The sequence below is a fragment of the Staurois parvus genome, unplaced genomic scaffold, assembly GCF_062004578.1.
Source record: "Staurois parvus isolate SC_StPar_1 unplaced genomic scaffold, SC_StPar_1.0 ptg001076l, whole genome shotgun sequence".
NCBI classification, from domain to species: Eukaryota; Metazoa; Chordata; class Amphibia; order Anura; family Ranidae; genus Staurois; species Staurois parvus.
In genome coordinates this window covers 218,578-235,027 of record NW_028318872.1, presented here as the reverse complement: position 1 = coordinate 235,027, position 16,450 = coordinate 218,578, and the positions used below count along the sequence as shown (strand labels likewise).

The following is a 16,450-nucleotide window of genomic DNA, read 5'->3' as shown; positions in this document are numbered from 1 at the left end:
CGACTGCTCTTTAACGACATTGGCTTGTTCTCAATTGCGCTTCTGCCTGATCCCAACCTGCGACTGCTCATTACCGACCTTGGCTTGTTTACTGACCACGCTTCTGTTTGATCCTTACCTGCTTATACACTACTGGACCTCCACTTACCTCCTGGTGGGGTGATCCTGAGAACTGTGACCTGGTGCTAAAATGCAGCCAAATCCATCTCCACCATCAGGAGCTCAGATGAACACCGGTTGGTACTTAGACTCCGCACCTCGGGTGAGCCCACTCCTCCGCCACGGTGACCTGCCTGTGTACCTATCCTGCTGGTTCAGGTGAGCCTTTCCACTACTATAGCAACTGGTCTTCGAGCCGGACCCCTGAGTGTGACAAATAGTGTATTAGCCTCATAATATAAATTCATCCAAATCCCAAAATTGGTTATGCCAAAAAAAATCTTTATAAATTTCATGCAAAAATGCATAAAACGTAAAAACCCATGAAACACGTGATAGTGACCCGCTCTGTGTATTCTTACTATATATAGTACTTAGTGAACTCTCCGTGTACATCTCATGTGGATGAATTGTATACCCTTACCCAATGGAGTAATCAGCCAGCCTTTATATATATATCCAAGGCAGGATACAGATACGGATCTGCTGGGACCTCGTGGGTACCTTCTGATCCCCCAATACTCCTTTCACCTCCTTAGTACTCTAATACATCCATCCATAAAGAGAAAGCAGATCCATAGAGTGTAGTATAGAAATATAATAACTCCATGTTTTATTTAGTATTCTTACATAAAATGCCAATAACCAGCATAAAAGATCCCATGACTCCACCATGCAGCATCCTCCAGGAACGCCAAACACTATTCCCACAGTTAAAATGGCCGCTCTGCTACTTCCGGTTTCTCGGGCAACGTTCAACATCACGTCCCTTGACGTGTTTCGTCACTTCCTTGACTTCCTCATAAGGGGTGTGTCCGTTGGAGAGGCGGCCGCAATATATCTCGGTCCGGATTCTTAATTGCGAGTCCTCCGCCGCCATTTTTATTTATGGAAACAGTACTAGTCCACATGTTTACTTCCTTGCTCTGTCATTACTCCATATACAACCTCTTAACCTCCGTAGGCACTCTATTTTTCTATCTCTACATAAATTGGAATTCATAGACGCTCTATTATATTATCTGAATACACAAAATTATGTGGGGGACGGACATGATAATAAATAGATATTTAAACGAGTATATATATAATAAAAGCGACCTGCTAAAATCATATCATTACCAATTAACCCTACATAACATTTTTATTACAAATAAATACTTATTATACTTATTAAACGAAAATTAATATTTAAGTGTCAAGTGCTCAGATTACATTCAAATTTCTCCAACCCTGCCCTCTAGTGGCATAAGAGGACATAGCCAAACCTATTCTTCTGAATGCTTTCTCTAGGTTACCTTTAAAATCAATAATAACTAATAACCTCTTAAAGATACATAAAAATGTAAAACAAATGTATTATGTATTTAAATAGCAGAAGTTACTTTGATTTAAAATTCATTTTTTTAAATATTTTTGCACAAAATCTGTATTGTTCAGCCCTATCCTCTAGGATATTTCACATATTAATCTTACATATTTAGAAATGTGATTCTATGTTGTCTATACTACAAAATCTGAGTAATCTCGGATCACAATTGTGAAAATCTCTAAAATGTCTGGACAAGCAGTGGTCTTTTTTGCCTTTTTTAATATTAGCCACATGCTCCCTTAATCTCTTGTATGGGGTCTAGTGGTTTGTCCTGCATACTGCAGCCTGCATGGGCACTCCAACAAATACATTACATAGGCAGTCCAACACGTAATACTTTTTTTATATTGTATCTTTTTCCTGTAGTATGGGAAGTGAATTTCTGAATAACTCTTTTATTTATTACACGAATGCCATGAATCCTGACGGTGCAGGTACGCCTTCGCTCCCTATGTTACTCGCCAGACTTGATCAACAGAACCTCTTGTTGGATCAGTTCGCTCAGGCGTTGCAGGCTCTGCTGGCACGCACAGCGCACCTTGCAAGAACTTAAGATGGATGCCAGCACATGGAGCAACACAATCTCTGAGGAAAGGTAGGATATTGACAGGAATAATATACAGCCCAGCGTGCCGCTGCCTGTCTCCTGTCTTGTGCAGAGTGTCAGCCAGGGGCGGACTGACAACTCATAGGGCCCCCGGGCAATAGGGGGATCATGGGGCCCGTGTCCTTGCCCACAATCAAATCACACCCAAAAAAGCCTATGAAAGGTACCAGGGACATCTCATGGGGCCCCCTACTGACCCCGGGCCCTCGGGCGGTGCCCGAGTTCCCCAATGGTCAGTCCGCCCCTGGTGTCAGCACACACTCGCCCCCACATTATTTCCACTCGCCAAATGCGAGCAGGCGAGTGTGTCACGATATAAGGTCAGGTTCAGAGACCAGTTGCTACAGCAGTTGTAAGGCTTACCTGAAACCAGCAGGGTAGGTACACCAGCGGCCCACCCTGGGAATGACGCAGGCTCACCTGAGGTGCGGGGTCTAAGTATCCACCGGTCTTCCCCAGAGCTCCTAATGGTGGAGATGGATTTGGCTGCGTGTGAATGCCAGGTCGCAGATCTCAGGATCACCCCACCAGGGAATGAGTAGGCTGGAAACCAAAAGCGGATCAAACAGTTCAGGGATCAAACAGAAGCGGAGTCAGTCACAAGCCAAGGGTTGGTCACCAATGGTAGTAGATAAGATGAGGCAGAATCCTAGTCAGTAGCAAGCCAAAGGTCGGTAACGTAGATGAAGCCGGCAGCAGGACCAGTAAGCGGGATATTGGCTGGTAAGGCACAATAATCTGGCAAGGAGGAAGTGCATGGACATGGCTTTTATAAAGAAGTTCATGGGAGGAGCAAGGAGTTCAAGGTTCAAGAGAAATCAAGGCACAAGGTAGGATTGTCCAAGAATTGTCAAGGGCGTTGTCCAGCATTCCAGGTGGTTCAGTGAGAAGAGACATTGCCTCCCACTGCAGAAGGACCAGGTTCGATCCCAGGCTCTGACAGAGTGGAAATTTCAAGGCCTGCATACTGGATATATTTTTTTTTTCTAACCTTTCCTTTGCAGTATATTATTATAATATACACTACTTACATGCTTTTACATCATATATACCGTTTATATTTTTTTATAATTTTTTTTCTTTTATTGACAGTATATTATTATAATACAGTCTAATTACATACTATTATACATACTGGATATATTTTTCATTTTTAACCTTTCATCTGCAGTCTAGCATTCTTAAAGGGACAGGGATGTTTCTCTCTCCCCCCCAATGCAGTCATTTTAAAGGACTTTACCTCCGTTCACAACATTTTGTAACGTTCCACCCAAGTTTCAGCCAGGGACCCTCTTCAGACGCATAGCGCTTGTGCCTCCTCCATACCCTCTTGCTGGATCGGTATTCCATCGTGGGGGGGGGGCACATTAACGTTTCTTTTATCTAGTCCTTTCTTTGTGGTCACATGTCCTTGAACCCCCAAAATATAATCCGGGACTTTTGGCGGGAAGATACCTGTCAGGGCTCCCGGGTATGACCAGAGGTGTGTGACTGACGCAGGGAAACGCAGACTTCAGATATGTTATAAACAATATAATTTATTAACACTAACAATACAAACATAAACGCAGTGCAATACTAAAACATAATACAGTGCAAACAAACCAAACCAACCACCCACAGATAACAGTACATACAATGCAAGCGTCGTCAGGCAGGCCGGGTCAATATCAGTCGGGCAGGTAGGAACAGGAGGAGCAAGCGGAGAATGGTCGGGGTCACAAGCCAGGTTCAGCAGGTAGCGGGCAGCGTGGTACAGAGGGTCAGGCAGAGGGATGGTCAGGAACGAGCCGGGGTCAGAGCAGGAGAGGGTCAGCGTAATCAGAACAGGCAGAGATTGGCAACAAGGAAACGTACTAACAGGAACAGGAACAAGAATGCAGGATTACAAGATACAGGGCCCAGGAAAAACACACACACCAAGGCAAAGACTGCAGGTCTGGCCATCACTTAAATACACCTGCCTAAGCAGTTTCAGGTGTTTGGCTGGCTGCAGGGTTGAGTCTCTGATTGCTGAGAGCACCCGCTGGCCAGCCCTGGTACTGCAGCCCACAAGGCAGGTGAGTCCCACCATTACTGGCAAGTCCATTCCTAACAATACTTTAGACTGTACGCTCCTCGGGGGCGGGAACTGATGTGAATGTACAATATATATGTACAGTGCACCCTAAATAGACGGGCACTCTATCAGTACCTGTAATATTATACTAGAAATAAATAAAGACCATGAAGTGGGGGGTCCCGGTGACACCTTGGAGGGGTGAAGGTGTTTATATGTTGGCGTCATACCTTTCTATCATTTGGGTTTTGCACAATAAAGAAAAAAAACATGAAAAGCAACAAATAGAAATGGACATTTTTACAAACATTGCAAGAATTGCTCATGATTTTCAAGTAAATGCTGAAATATTCGCACGGTGAAATTTTATGACTGGAATAGAATCGAATAGAATAGAATGTTCCACTGGAGATGGCCTTTCAGTGACCAGCCACCTCTCATCAGTAAATCATCCCCCTATCACCAGATTGTGTCCAGCCGGAATCATGTGAATCTGAGGTCCAGGGAGATATGCACGCTGCTTACTGATTGGTTCCCCATTTACAATCAATCCCAGAGCTGTCCAATAAGCAGAGGAAACCAATGTATCTCCAAATATATTCGCTATCGTTCTTCTATCACGTCTTGTCCAATCATGTCACAGAATTGACCGTGTACTGGGTTGGCTGGGTTGGCTGAGTTGGCTGGGTTCGCTGAGTTGGCTGAGTTGGCTGCGTTGGCTGCGTTGGCTGCGTTGGCTGGGTTGGCTGAGTTGCCTGGGTTGGCTGAGTTGCCTGGGTTGGCTGAGTTGCCTGGGTTGGCTGAGTTGCCTGGGTTGGCTGAGTTGCCTGGGTTGGCTGAGTTGCCTGGGTTGGCTGAGTTGCCTGGGTTGGCTGAGTTGGCTGAGTTGCCTGGGTTGGCTGGGTTGGCTGAGTTGGCTGAGTGCGCTGAGTTCACTGGGTCTACTGGGTTACATGGTCTGGAGGACCAAGGCAATAGTCCAGGAGAGAGCCAGGAGGCTGGACATCATTTATGTTCGTGTGGATGGTGGAAACCCCTGTGTGGTTTGATTTCTAGAAGACGTGTCCAACCCAACTCTTCTTCCTGGCGGGGGTTCTATCCTTTGGGCATTCTGTTCTGGAAGTTATGGATCTTGTGGAGGGGGAAGGATAAGTAAACCATTTCTAAGAAACAAGTAAGACTTCTTTTTTACTGAACAATCACTTCTCTAAACTTGAAGCGGCAAAATTGCCAAAAACCAATTCATGGGCAATGAAAGACACTTACATCCAATGTTTCTGTGTAGGACCTCTTCATTGGGATCTGCTCATGTAGTCCTCGTTGGGCTGTACTCTAGTCCAATGTATTCACTGGAGTTACATGGAAGAAGAAGGAGACGTTATCCTCAGGATACACACATACATAGATATACTGTACATACTGTGACAGTAGGCAGGTGAAATCACCTGGTTGTGTCCTGGATGGACGATACATTTGTCCAAGGTTCAGACTCTATGGCAGCGGTTCTCAACCTGGGGGTCGCGACCCCTTTGGGGGTCGAACGACCATTTCCCAGGGGTCGCCTAAGACCATCGGAAAACATATTTCCGATGGTCTTAGGAACCGAGCCACCGCTGCTCTGTCTCGCGATCTGTGGGCGGGATGATATGCTGCCCCTGTAACCTGGCCACACCTCCGGGATCACTCAACAGCTCCGCCTCCTCGTCGCTGATTGGCCACCGGAACTGTAGCTCAGGAGAGGCACACAGGCGGCCAATCACCGGCGAGGAGGTGGAGCTTGGAGAGGAGGAGCCGAGCGGCAGAACGCGCAGATCGAAGAAGATCGAGGGAGCTGCAGGACCGAGTGAAGAGGAGAGAGGCCAGAGAAGGAAGACAGCTGACAGGTAAGTGCAAATTTTGCTTCTGCAGGCTGTAGATGGGAGAGGGAGAGAGCGAGCCCAGGCTGGAGCAGGGGTCAGCAAGGTAAGTATCATTGGTGTCAGTGGGAGGAATAGTGCCCCATCATTTGTGTCACTAATACCAACGATGGGGCACTATTCCTCCCCCCACTGACACCAATGATGGGGCACTATTCCTCCCACTGACACCAATGAAGGGGCACTATTCCTCCCACTGACACCAATGATGGGGCACTATTCCTCCCACTGACACCAATGATGGGACACTATTCCTCCCACTGACACCAATGATGGAGCACTATTCCTCCCACTGACACCAACGATGGGGCACTATTCCTCCCCCCACTGACACCAACGATGGGGCACTATTCCTCCCCCCACTGACACCAACGATGGGGCACTATTCCTCCCCCCACTGACACCAACGATGGGGCACTATTCCTCCCCCCACTGACACCAATGATAGGCACTATTCCTCCCCCCACTGACACCAACGATGCGGCACTATTCCTCCCACTGACACCAACGATGGGGCACTATTCCTCCCACTGACACCAATGATGGGGCACTATTCCTCCCACTGACACCAATGATGGGGCACTATTCCTCCCACTGACACCAATGATGGGGCACTATTCCTCCCCCCACTGACACCAACGATAGGCACTATTCCTCCCCCCACTGACACCAACGATGGGGCACTATTCCTCCCCCCACTGACACCAACGATGGGGCACTATTCCTCCCCCCACTGACACCAACGATGGGGCACTATTCCTCCCCCCACTGACACCAACGATGGGGCACTATTCCTCCCCCCACTGACACCAACGATGGGGCACTACTCCTCCCCCCACTGACACCAACGATGGGGCACTATTCCTCCTCCCACTGACACCAACGATGGGGCACTATTCCTCCCCCCCACTGACACCAATGATAGGCACTATTCCTCCCCCCACTGACACCAACGATGGGGCACTATTCCTCCCCCCACTGACACCAATGATAGGCACTATTCCTCCCACTGACACCAATGATGGGGCACTATTCCTCCCACTGATACCAATGATGAGGCACTATTCCTCCCACTGATACCAATGATGAGGCACTATTCCTCCCACTGATACCAATGATGGGGCACTATTCCTCCCACTGACACCAATGATGGGGCACTATTCCTCCCACTGATACCAATGATGGGGCACTATTCCTCCCACTGACACCAATGATGGGGCACTATTCCTCCCACTGACACCAATGATGGGGCACTATTCCTCCCACTGACACCAATGATGGGGCACTATTCCTCCCACTGATACCAACGATGGGACACTATTCCTCCCACTGACATCAGTGATGGGGCGCTAGTCCTCCCACTGATACCAATGATGGGGCACTATTCCTCCCACTGACACCAATGATGGGGCACTATTCCTCCCACTGATACCAATGATGGGGCACTATTCCTCCCACTGACACCAATGATGGGGCACTATTCCTCCCACTGATACCAATGATGGGGCACTATTCCTCCCACTGACACCAATGATGGGGCACTATTCCTCCCACTGACACCAATGGCGGGACACTATTCCTCCCACTGATACCAACGATGGGACACTATTCCTCCCACTGACACCAGTGATGGGGCACTATTCCTCCCACTGACACCAATGATGGGGCACTATTCCTCCCACTGACACCAATGATGGGGCACTATTCCTCCCACTGATACCAATGATGGGGCACTATTCCTCCCACTGACACCAATGATGGGGCACTATTCCTCCCACTGACACCAATGGCGGGACACTATTCCTCCCACTGATACCAACGATGGGGCACTATTCCTCCCACTGACACCAATGATGGGGCACTATTCCTCCCACTGACACCAATGATGGGGCACTATTCCCCCCACTGACACCAATGATGGGGCACTATTCCTCCCACTGACACCAATGATGGGGCACTATTCCTCCCACTGATACCAATGATGGGGCACTATTCCTCCCACTGACACCAATGATGGGGCACTATTCCTCCCACTGACACCAATGGCGGGACACTATTCCTCCCACTGATACCAACGATGGGGCACTATTCCTCCCACTGACACCAATGATGGGGCACTATTCCTCCCACTGACACCAATGATGGGGCACTATTCCCCCCACTGACACCAATGATGGGGCACTATTCCTCCCACTGACACCAATGATGGGGCACTATTCCTCCCACTGCAAAATTACAGTTCTGAAGTAGCAACGAAAATAATTTTATGGTTGGGGGTCACCACAACATGAGGAACTGTATTAAGGGGTCGCGGCGTTAGAAAGGTTGAGAACCACTGCTCTATGGGGATTTGTTCCACTAGGGGGAAGTGCTGAGCCCTTCAGCACTGAGGTAATGAGCCCAGCTGAAGGTAGTCAGCTCATTAAGGCCTTGATAAAACTTCCCAGCATGCTTAGGGAGTGGCTCCAACCTGGAACCAGATCTGTGCCTGGGTAGACTGGGGAGCACCATCCTATCTGAGTGCAGGGAGACAAAAGCCTGTGTGGCCAGCCTCCAACTACCAGAAACTAGGTATAGCATTAGGCAGTACCTAGGGGATAGCTAGGGAAGCCATTTGTACAGTAAGTAGCCAAGTTGGCCAGGATTTTATTTGATGTTTCTTTTTGATTTGACGTTTTCCTGTAAATAGTGTAAATAAACTGCACCTTTTTGTTTTTTCACCTCCACTGTTGTTGTGCTGTGCCTGTGTGCACCCATCCAGGGGGTCACACACACCCGCTGCCGAGCGAACCCTGTTACATATGGTGGAGGATGCGGGCAGTTTCTGGTAAATAAAGGCCAGCATGGAGAAGATAAGACAGTTGGCTCTGGCGAATGCCTCCAACTCCAAGGTGATGACTGATCTGCATGTTCATGAGGGAAAGAAGGATTTGATCCCCTTCACAAAACATGACTTAGTACTTGGTGGCCAATCCCTTGTTGGCAATCACAGAGGTCAGACGTTTCCTGGAGTTGGCCCCCAGGTTTGTACACATCTCAGGAAATGTCCCGCTGAGGAAGGGGGGGGAATTTTCCGGGGGTCAAGTGGGTAATAAATTAAAGCGGAGCTCCACCCAAAAGGGGACGTTCCGCTTTGAGGACTGGTCCCCCACTCCCCTTTAAGGATTGGCACCGAAATTGACAGGTACCCGCTCCCACCTCCGCTGCGATCGGCCTATGCGATTGGAAACAGACGTTGTCCTTCCCCCTCCCTCCCCGTAGTCTGGGACACGCGTCAGGTCCCAAAGCACAACGGGAATATTCAGAAAGCGCAGTGCTGCTCGCGCATGCACAGTGGCCACCCAGCTCTGAAGCCGCAAGCTGTCACATCTGGGTGCCCCAGCACATATCCCCCCCCCCAAAAAATAATCCTCCTTCTTGCACAAATCCTCTACCCCTCAAATTTACCCTCTGAGCACAAATCCTCCCCCACTCCAAATCTCCCCTAGCACAAATTCCCCTCCTCCAATCCCCCATCCTATCATACATCCCTCCTCCCCCAAATTTCACTTCCTAACACAAATGCCCCCCAATTAGCCCTACTAGTACAAATCCCCTCCCCCCCAAAAAAAATTTTTAACCTCCAAGCACAAATCCTCTACCACTCAAATTTCCCCTCTGAGCACAAATCCTGTCTCCCCACTCCAAATCTCCCCCCCCCCCCCGGCAGCACAAATTCCCCTTCCTCAATCCCCTGTCCTATCACACATCCCCTCTCCCCCAAATTTCCCCTCCTAACACAAATACCCCCCAATTGGCCCTACTAGTACCAATCCACCCCCCCCAAAGAAAAAAATTCCTCCTCCAAGCACAAATCCTCTCTCCCCACTCCAACCCCCCCAGCACAAATTCCCCTTTCCCAATCCCCTATCCTATCACACACACACACCAAATTTCCCCTCCTAACACAAATCCCCTCTCAATTATCCTGACTAGTACAAATCCCCCCCCCCCCAAAGAAAAAAAACCCTCCTCCAAGATCAAATCCTCTCTCGCCACTCCAAATCCCCCCCAGCACAAATTCCTCTTCCCCAATCCCCTATCCTATCACACACACACACACACCAAATTTCCCCTCCTAACACAAATACCCCCCAATTATCCCTACTAGTACAAATCCCACCCCAAGAAAAAAAATTCCCCCTTCAAGCACAAATCCTCCCTCCCCACTCCAAATCCCCCCCCAGCACAAATTTCCCTCCCCCAATCCCCTATCCTATCACACACAAACACCAAATTTCCCCTCCTAACACAGATACCTTCCAATTATCCCTACTAGTACAAATCCCCATCCTTGTGCAAATCCTCTACCCCTCAAATTTCCCCTCCAATCACAAATCCTCTCTCCCCACTCCAAATCCAACCCCTGCACAAATTCCCTCCCCCAATCCCCTATTTTATCACACATACCCCCCAAATTTCCCCTCTTAACACAGATACCCCCCAAATTCCCCCCCACAAAAAAAAATATTTTCCCCTCCGAGCACAAATCCTCTCCCCCCACTCCAAATCCCCACCCCCAGCACACACACACAATTTCCTCTCTTAGCACACATAGCCCCCAATTATCCCTACTAATACAAATTCCCCCCCCAAAAAAAAAATTCCCCTCCCAACACAAATCTCCCCAATTCCCCACTCCTAGCACACCTTCCTAAATTTCCCTTCTTAAAAAAATTCTTACCCCTTGCCTCCCCCTCCCAACACAAGTCTCCCCCCCCAATCTCCTTGTGGTGCTCCCCACCTCACATGATACCACTGTGCCCAGGGCAGCCGCCCCTCCGGCCCACCCCTTGTCCTGGCCCTGATCACACTAATGCGACTTGTGGAAAGTTTTATCCGGGGTTCCCTGAGATTGGGAAGTGGCTACAAGGGTTCCTCTGTGTTGAAGGTGGGAATGGCCGATCTAATCTGTTCAAAAGAGACTGAAGGGACTTAGATGTCCTCTTTTCGTGGGAGAGTCTGCCAATGCCGCCTAGGAGTGCTCGGTGCCTTGTTCAGACTCCAGATCTTGGCCCCATGTGTGCGTTCCCCAGACACCGCCTGTCCCCTTTCCCTTCATCATCCTTCATTACAAAACAGGGAATATAGGATTTTGTTCTCACTTGATTGTTCCCCGGATGTTGACCAAAGGGTCATTCCAATGGCAGCCCGGTAGACGAAGGGATCCAAACAACCGATGCACGTCTGGGATTGACGTCTCCTCCTCAACGTGACACATCACATCCAGCTTGGTCTCTGGTTGACTTGTAATGAGGTCATGGAGGTCCTTGCAGGTTGCCTGGGTTAGGCTGCAGGTGAACCTGAACAGAGAGACACAACCTGAATCTTCGGACCCATCTCCAGCCACCATATCTTCATTTCTACAGGGTACAGCCCAAATGTGGGAGCCCCCGAGTCCTGCAAACTAGTACATCATTGATAGCATGGCTGTTCTCAGAGAATAGGTGCTGGTACCCCCCTTGTCTCTGTCCCCCCTACCCACCTCTGAGCACCGTCCCTTGATCCTTCCCTCTACCCACCTCCAAGCACAGTCCCTTGATCTCTCCCTCTACCCACCTCCGAGCACCATCCCTTGATCCCTACCCAACTCCAAGCACTGTCCCTAGATCCTTCCCTCTACCCATGTCCGAGCACCGTCCCTTTATACTTCCCCCCACCCACCTCCAAGCACAGTCCCTTGATCTCTCCCTCTACCCACCTCCAAGCACCGTCCCTTGATCTCTCCCTCTATCCACCTCCAAGCACCGTCCCTTGATCCTTTCCTCTACCCACCTCCAAGCACTGTCCCTTGATCGCTTCCCCTACCCACCTCTGAGCACCGTCCCTTGATCCCTCCCCCTACCCAACTCCAAGCACTGTCCCTTGATCCTTCCCTCTACCCATCTCCGAGCACTGTCCCTTGATACTTCCCTCCACCCACCTCCTAGAACTGTCCCTTGATCCTTCAATCTACCCACCTCCAAGCACAGTCCCTTGATCCCTCCCTCTACCCACCTCCGAGCACCATCCCTTGATCCCTAACCAACACCAAGCACTGTCCCTTGATCCTTCCCTCTACCCATCTCCGAGCACCATCCCTTGATCCCTTCCCCTACTCACCTTCGAGCACCGTCCCTTGATACTTCCCTTCACCCACCTCCTAGAACTGTCCCTTGATCGTTCCCCTGCCCACCTCTGAGCACCATCCCTTGATCCTTCCCTCTACTCACCTCCAAGCACCGTCCCTTGATCCCTCCCCTACCCACCTCCAAGCACCGTCCCTTAATCCTTCCCTCTACCCACCTCCAAGCACCGTCCCTTGATCCCTCCCCTACCCACCTCCGAGCACTGTCCTTTTTTCCCTACCCCTGTCCACCTCTGAGCACCGTCCCTTGATCCCTCCCCGTATGCACCTCCGAGCACTGTTCCTTGATCCCTCCCCCTTCCCACCTCCGAGCACCGTCCCTTGATCCCTCCCTCTACCCACCTCTGAGCACCGTCCATTGATCCCTCCATCTATGCACCTTCGAGCACTGTCCCTTGATCCCTCCCCCTACACACATCCAAGCACCATCCCTTGATCCCTCCCCTATCCACCTCCGAGCACCATCCTTTGATTCCTCCCCCTACCCAGCGCCCAGTACCGCCCCTTTTATAAAATACAGAACCAAGTATATATTCGCCGTGTTAAGTAATTTGTATGGAATTAGTTAATGATAACAAGAAAAGCAGTACAATAGATCGTGCAATCAGCAACAAAAGACCTGACCAACAACAATAGATCCCCCTCCAGCAACAAGAGAACTCCCTGCAGTAAAACACTCCCCAAGCAACAATAGATCCCTCTCCAGCAACAGTAGACCTGCCTGCACCTAATGACACCAGATCGAATTTCAGTAACGATAGCCCCTTCTGCAACAAAATACCCCTCATTCATTAATAACGCCCCCATCAGCAACAATAGATCCAAATACTGCATTAATAGACTCTTCTGCAGCAAAATACCCCATGAAAAAACACTAGGTCCCCCTCCAGCAACAATAGGCCCCACTCAAGGAACAACGGACCCTACTGCAGCAAAATACCCCTTGAGCAACAAAGGACTCCTCCAGCAAGAAAAGACCCCATCAGCAACACTAGATCTCCCAGCAACAGTAGAAGCCTTGCCAACAACATTAATCCCCCAGCAACAATAGATCCCAATTCAGCAACAATGAACCCTCCTACAGCAAATTACCCCCCAAGCAACAATAGGTCCCCCTCCAGCCACAACAGAGCCCATTCTAGTAACAGTGGACTTTTTTTGCAACAAAATACCCCTTGAGCATTGATAGGCCTACTGCCAGCAACAATAGATCCAACTCCAGTAACAATAGACTCTTCTGCAGCAAAATACCCTAGGAGCAACACTAGGCCCCCCTCCAGCAACAATAGACCCAAATCCAGCAACAATAGACCTTCCTGCAGCAAAATACCCCTTGAACAACAATAGCCCCTCTCCAGCAAGAATAGACTCTGCCAGCAACAATAGATCTCCCAGAAACAGTAGACCCTTGCCAAAACAATAGATCCTCTTACAGCAAACTACCCCCAAGCAATAATAGGCCCCCTTCCAGCAATAACAGATCCAACTCCAGCAATGATAGCCCCCTCTGCAGCATAATACACCATGAGCAACACTAGGCCTCCCTCCAGCAACAATAGATCCCACTCCAGCAACAATAGACCCTCCTGCAGCAAAATATCCCTCAATCAACAATAGTTTCCTCTCTCCAGCAAGAATAGACCCCACCAGCAACAATAGATCTCCCTACTGCAGTAGAACCCTCACCAACAACAATAGACCTTCCAGCAACAAGACCCCGACATGACCAATAGATCTCCTAGCAGCCAACATCAATAGACCTTCCAGAAACAGACATCCTCTTAGTATCCCTCCCAGCAACAACTGACCTCCCCCGGCAACAACACACCTCCCTTTATACAATAGATCCCCCAGAAACCTACAAAACTAGACCCTCCATCACACCCCAGCCCCCCTTGCTATTACATACACTCAGTGCTGGAGGTTCCTCCAACTTCCCAATTTGTAGTATAATTCTCAGCTCCTGCAGAGTCCCTCACACAGAAGGATCTTGCCAGAGTTCTACATATTATCTCTCCCTCAACCAGGGGCCACATGTGGCCCTCGGAGCCCTCTGATGTGGTCCTCAGCCTCAAACCAGGGAAGTGCACTTCTATTATATCCTGTGGGTTTGGTGAACGTGTCCCGCACCCTCAAGATATAGTAGACGTCTATGGTAAAGCGCAGCTAACCCACAAGAAGCCCACAAGCACCTGCAATTTGGGTAACCCGCAGCACACCAATGTGAAAGCAGCCTTATAGGGGGCTCAGGAAAGTAAAGGCCCATTTACATTTGTGGTTGGGGGACAGTAAAACCCCATAGTTTGGACGTACTTATAGGCCCCCCCCACCCGCACCCACTGATGATGGATCAGGGGTCGCAATGGTGACCCTGTGCCATGCTCCAGGGAGCCCGTGTGGCCTCCCTGTCACATTCTGTTCACACTTGGACAGGAGGGGGCATCATATACAGGAACCGATCCTCTCCATTTTCCTCCTGCAACCGCTGAAAGCCGGCTTCTCCTCCTCTCCCTCCCGCCGACATTCAGAGGCTGCAGGTGGAAAATGCTCATTATGCGATTCAAAATGAAAAAATGTGAAATTCTGAACCGTTTCCTTTCATTGAGGCCCGCGACACCAAATCACTTAAGTGGCCCTTCGCTCTTCCAAAGATCATTCTCACCTCAGCTCCTGCAGAGTACAGTCTGGGTGTCGGAGTCCCTCACACAGGAGGGTCACATCGGAATCCTGCAGACGGGGCGAAAGTATGACCAGACTTTTTAAAGAGCTGTGTGTAACAATCAGAGAACGGAGCCCCTCACATGACAAGGAGTTTTTCTCATAACAAGAAAACCTGTAAAGAGACAACAAACACAACTTCATTGCTTTGTATTCCAACTCCATCATCCCCGGAGCCTATCTGTCGGGATCTGGACCTACAACGTCTGCTGTGTCTGGCAGTACCTCTTTCTTGCTGAGCCACCTGAGATGCTAACCAGCTCCCTGCTTGGCTCCTTAGACCACCTTGCCTTGTAACTTGTTTCTCTTGAACCTTGAACCCTTTGCTCCTCCCATAACCTTCCTATTAGATCCACACTTTTGCACTTCCTATTTGGAAGATTATTGTGTTCCTACCAGTCAATATCTCGCTCTTGTCACTCCTGCTGCCATCTGTACTTCTGCTACTGCTCAATACCAACCTTTAGCTCGTTACTTAACTGCTCTTATGCTTGATCCCAGCCTGCAGCTACTTGTTACCAACCTTTGGCTTGTTCCTTAACTGTTCTTCTGCTTGATCCCAACCTGCAACTACTTGTTACCAACCTTTGGCGTCTACCTCAACTATACTTCTGCTTGATCCCAACTTGCAACCACTTGTTACCAACCTTTGGCTTGTTCCTCAACTACTCTTCTGCTTGATCCCAACCTGCAACCATTCATTACTGACCTTTTGCTTCTTCCTTGATTATGCTTCTGCTTGATCCCAACCTGCAACCACTTGTTATTGACCTTTTAGCTTGTTCCTCAACTAGTCTTCTGCTTGCTCCCAACCTACAAACCACTTGTTACCAACCTTTGGCTTGTTCCTCAACTACTCTTCTGCTTGATCCCTACCTGGACCATTCATTACTGACCTTTGGCTTCTTCCTCGACCACATTTCTGCTTGTTCCCAACCTGCAACCACTGGTTACCAACCTTTGTCTTCTTCCTTGACTACACTTCCGCTTGATCCCAACCTGCAACCACTTGCTATCAACCTTTAGCTTGTTCCTCAACTACTCTTCTACTTGATCTCAACCTGCAACAACTTATTACCGACCTTTGGCTTTTTCCTTGACTACGCTTCTTCTTGTTCCCAACCTGCAACCACTTGCTATCGACCTTTTGCTTGTTCCTCAACTACTCTCCTGCTTGATCCCTACCTGCAACCACTTGTTACCGACCTTTGGATTGTTCTTCAACTACACTTCTGCTTGATCCCAACCTGCAACCACTTGTTACTGACCTTTGGATTGTTCCTCGACTATGCTTCTTATTGTTCCCAACCTGCAACCACTTGTTACCGACCTTTGGCTTCTTCCTTAACTACACTTCTGCTTGTTACAAATACCATGAAACAAATACCACGGCAGTTACGACAAAGGACGGAAGTAATCTTCACACCTGAGTATGTAAACCAAATGCAGGTCC

At 49.2% G+C, this 16,450-nt stretch overlaps 1 protein-coding gene across 2 annotated transcripts; it reads right to left on the bottom strand.

Moving 5' to 3' along the window:
- Positions 1 to 3,656: 3,656 nt before the first annotated feature.
- On the bottom strand, positions 3,657 to 16,408 carry LOC149440532 (ribonuclease inhibitor-like). Of its 2 annotated transcripts, none has more exons than XM_089658479.1 (4): positions 14,942 to 16,408; positions 11,258 to 11,455; positions 5,464 to 5,546; positions 3,657 to 5,360 (listed from the first exon to the last, which is right to left on the bottom strand). In XM_089658479.1, exons 1-3 carry the CDS (start codon positions 15,163 to 15,165, stop codon positions 5,504 to 5,506), a joined length of 465 nt encoding a protein of 154 aa, XP_089514605.1. In that variant the 5' UTR covers positions 15,166 to 16,408; the 3' UTR covers positions 3,657 to 5,360; positions 5,464 to 5,503. The 2 variants fall into 2 exon arrangements, with proteins under 2 accessions (XP_089514605.1, XP_089514606.1); XM_089658480.1 differs by having other exon boundaries at positions 3,657 to 5,328.
- Between the last annotated feature and the right edge of the window lie 42 nt (positions 16,409 to 16,450).

Coding starts and splice junctions, on each gene's coding strand:
- LOC149440532 (XM_089658479.1), bottom strand. CDS start 15,165: ATGATGGAGTTGGAATACAAAGCAATGAAGTTGTGTTTGTTGTCTCTT. Junction 11,456..14,941: donor TGTACTCTGCAGGAGCTGAG/GTGAGAATGATC, acceptor CTCTCTGTTCAG/GTTCACCTGCAGCCTAACCC. Junction 5,547..11,257: donor AACATCCGGGGAACAATCAA/GTGAGAACAAAA, acceptor ATGTAACTCCAG/TGAATACATTGGACTAGAGT.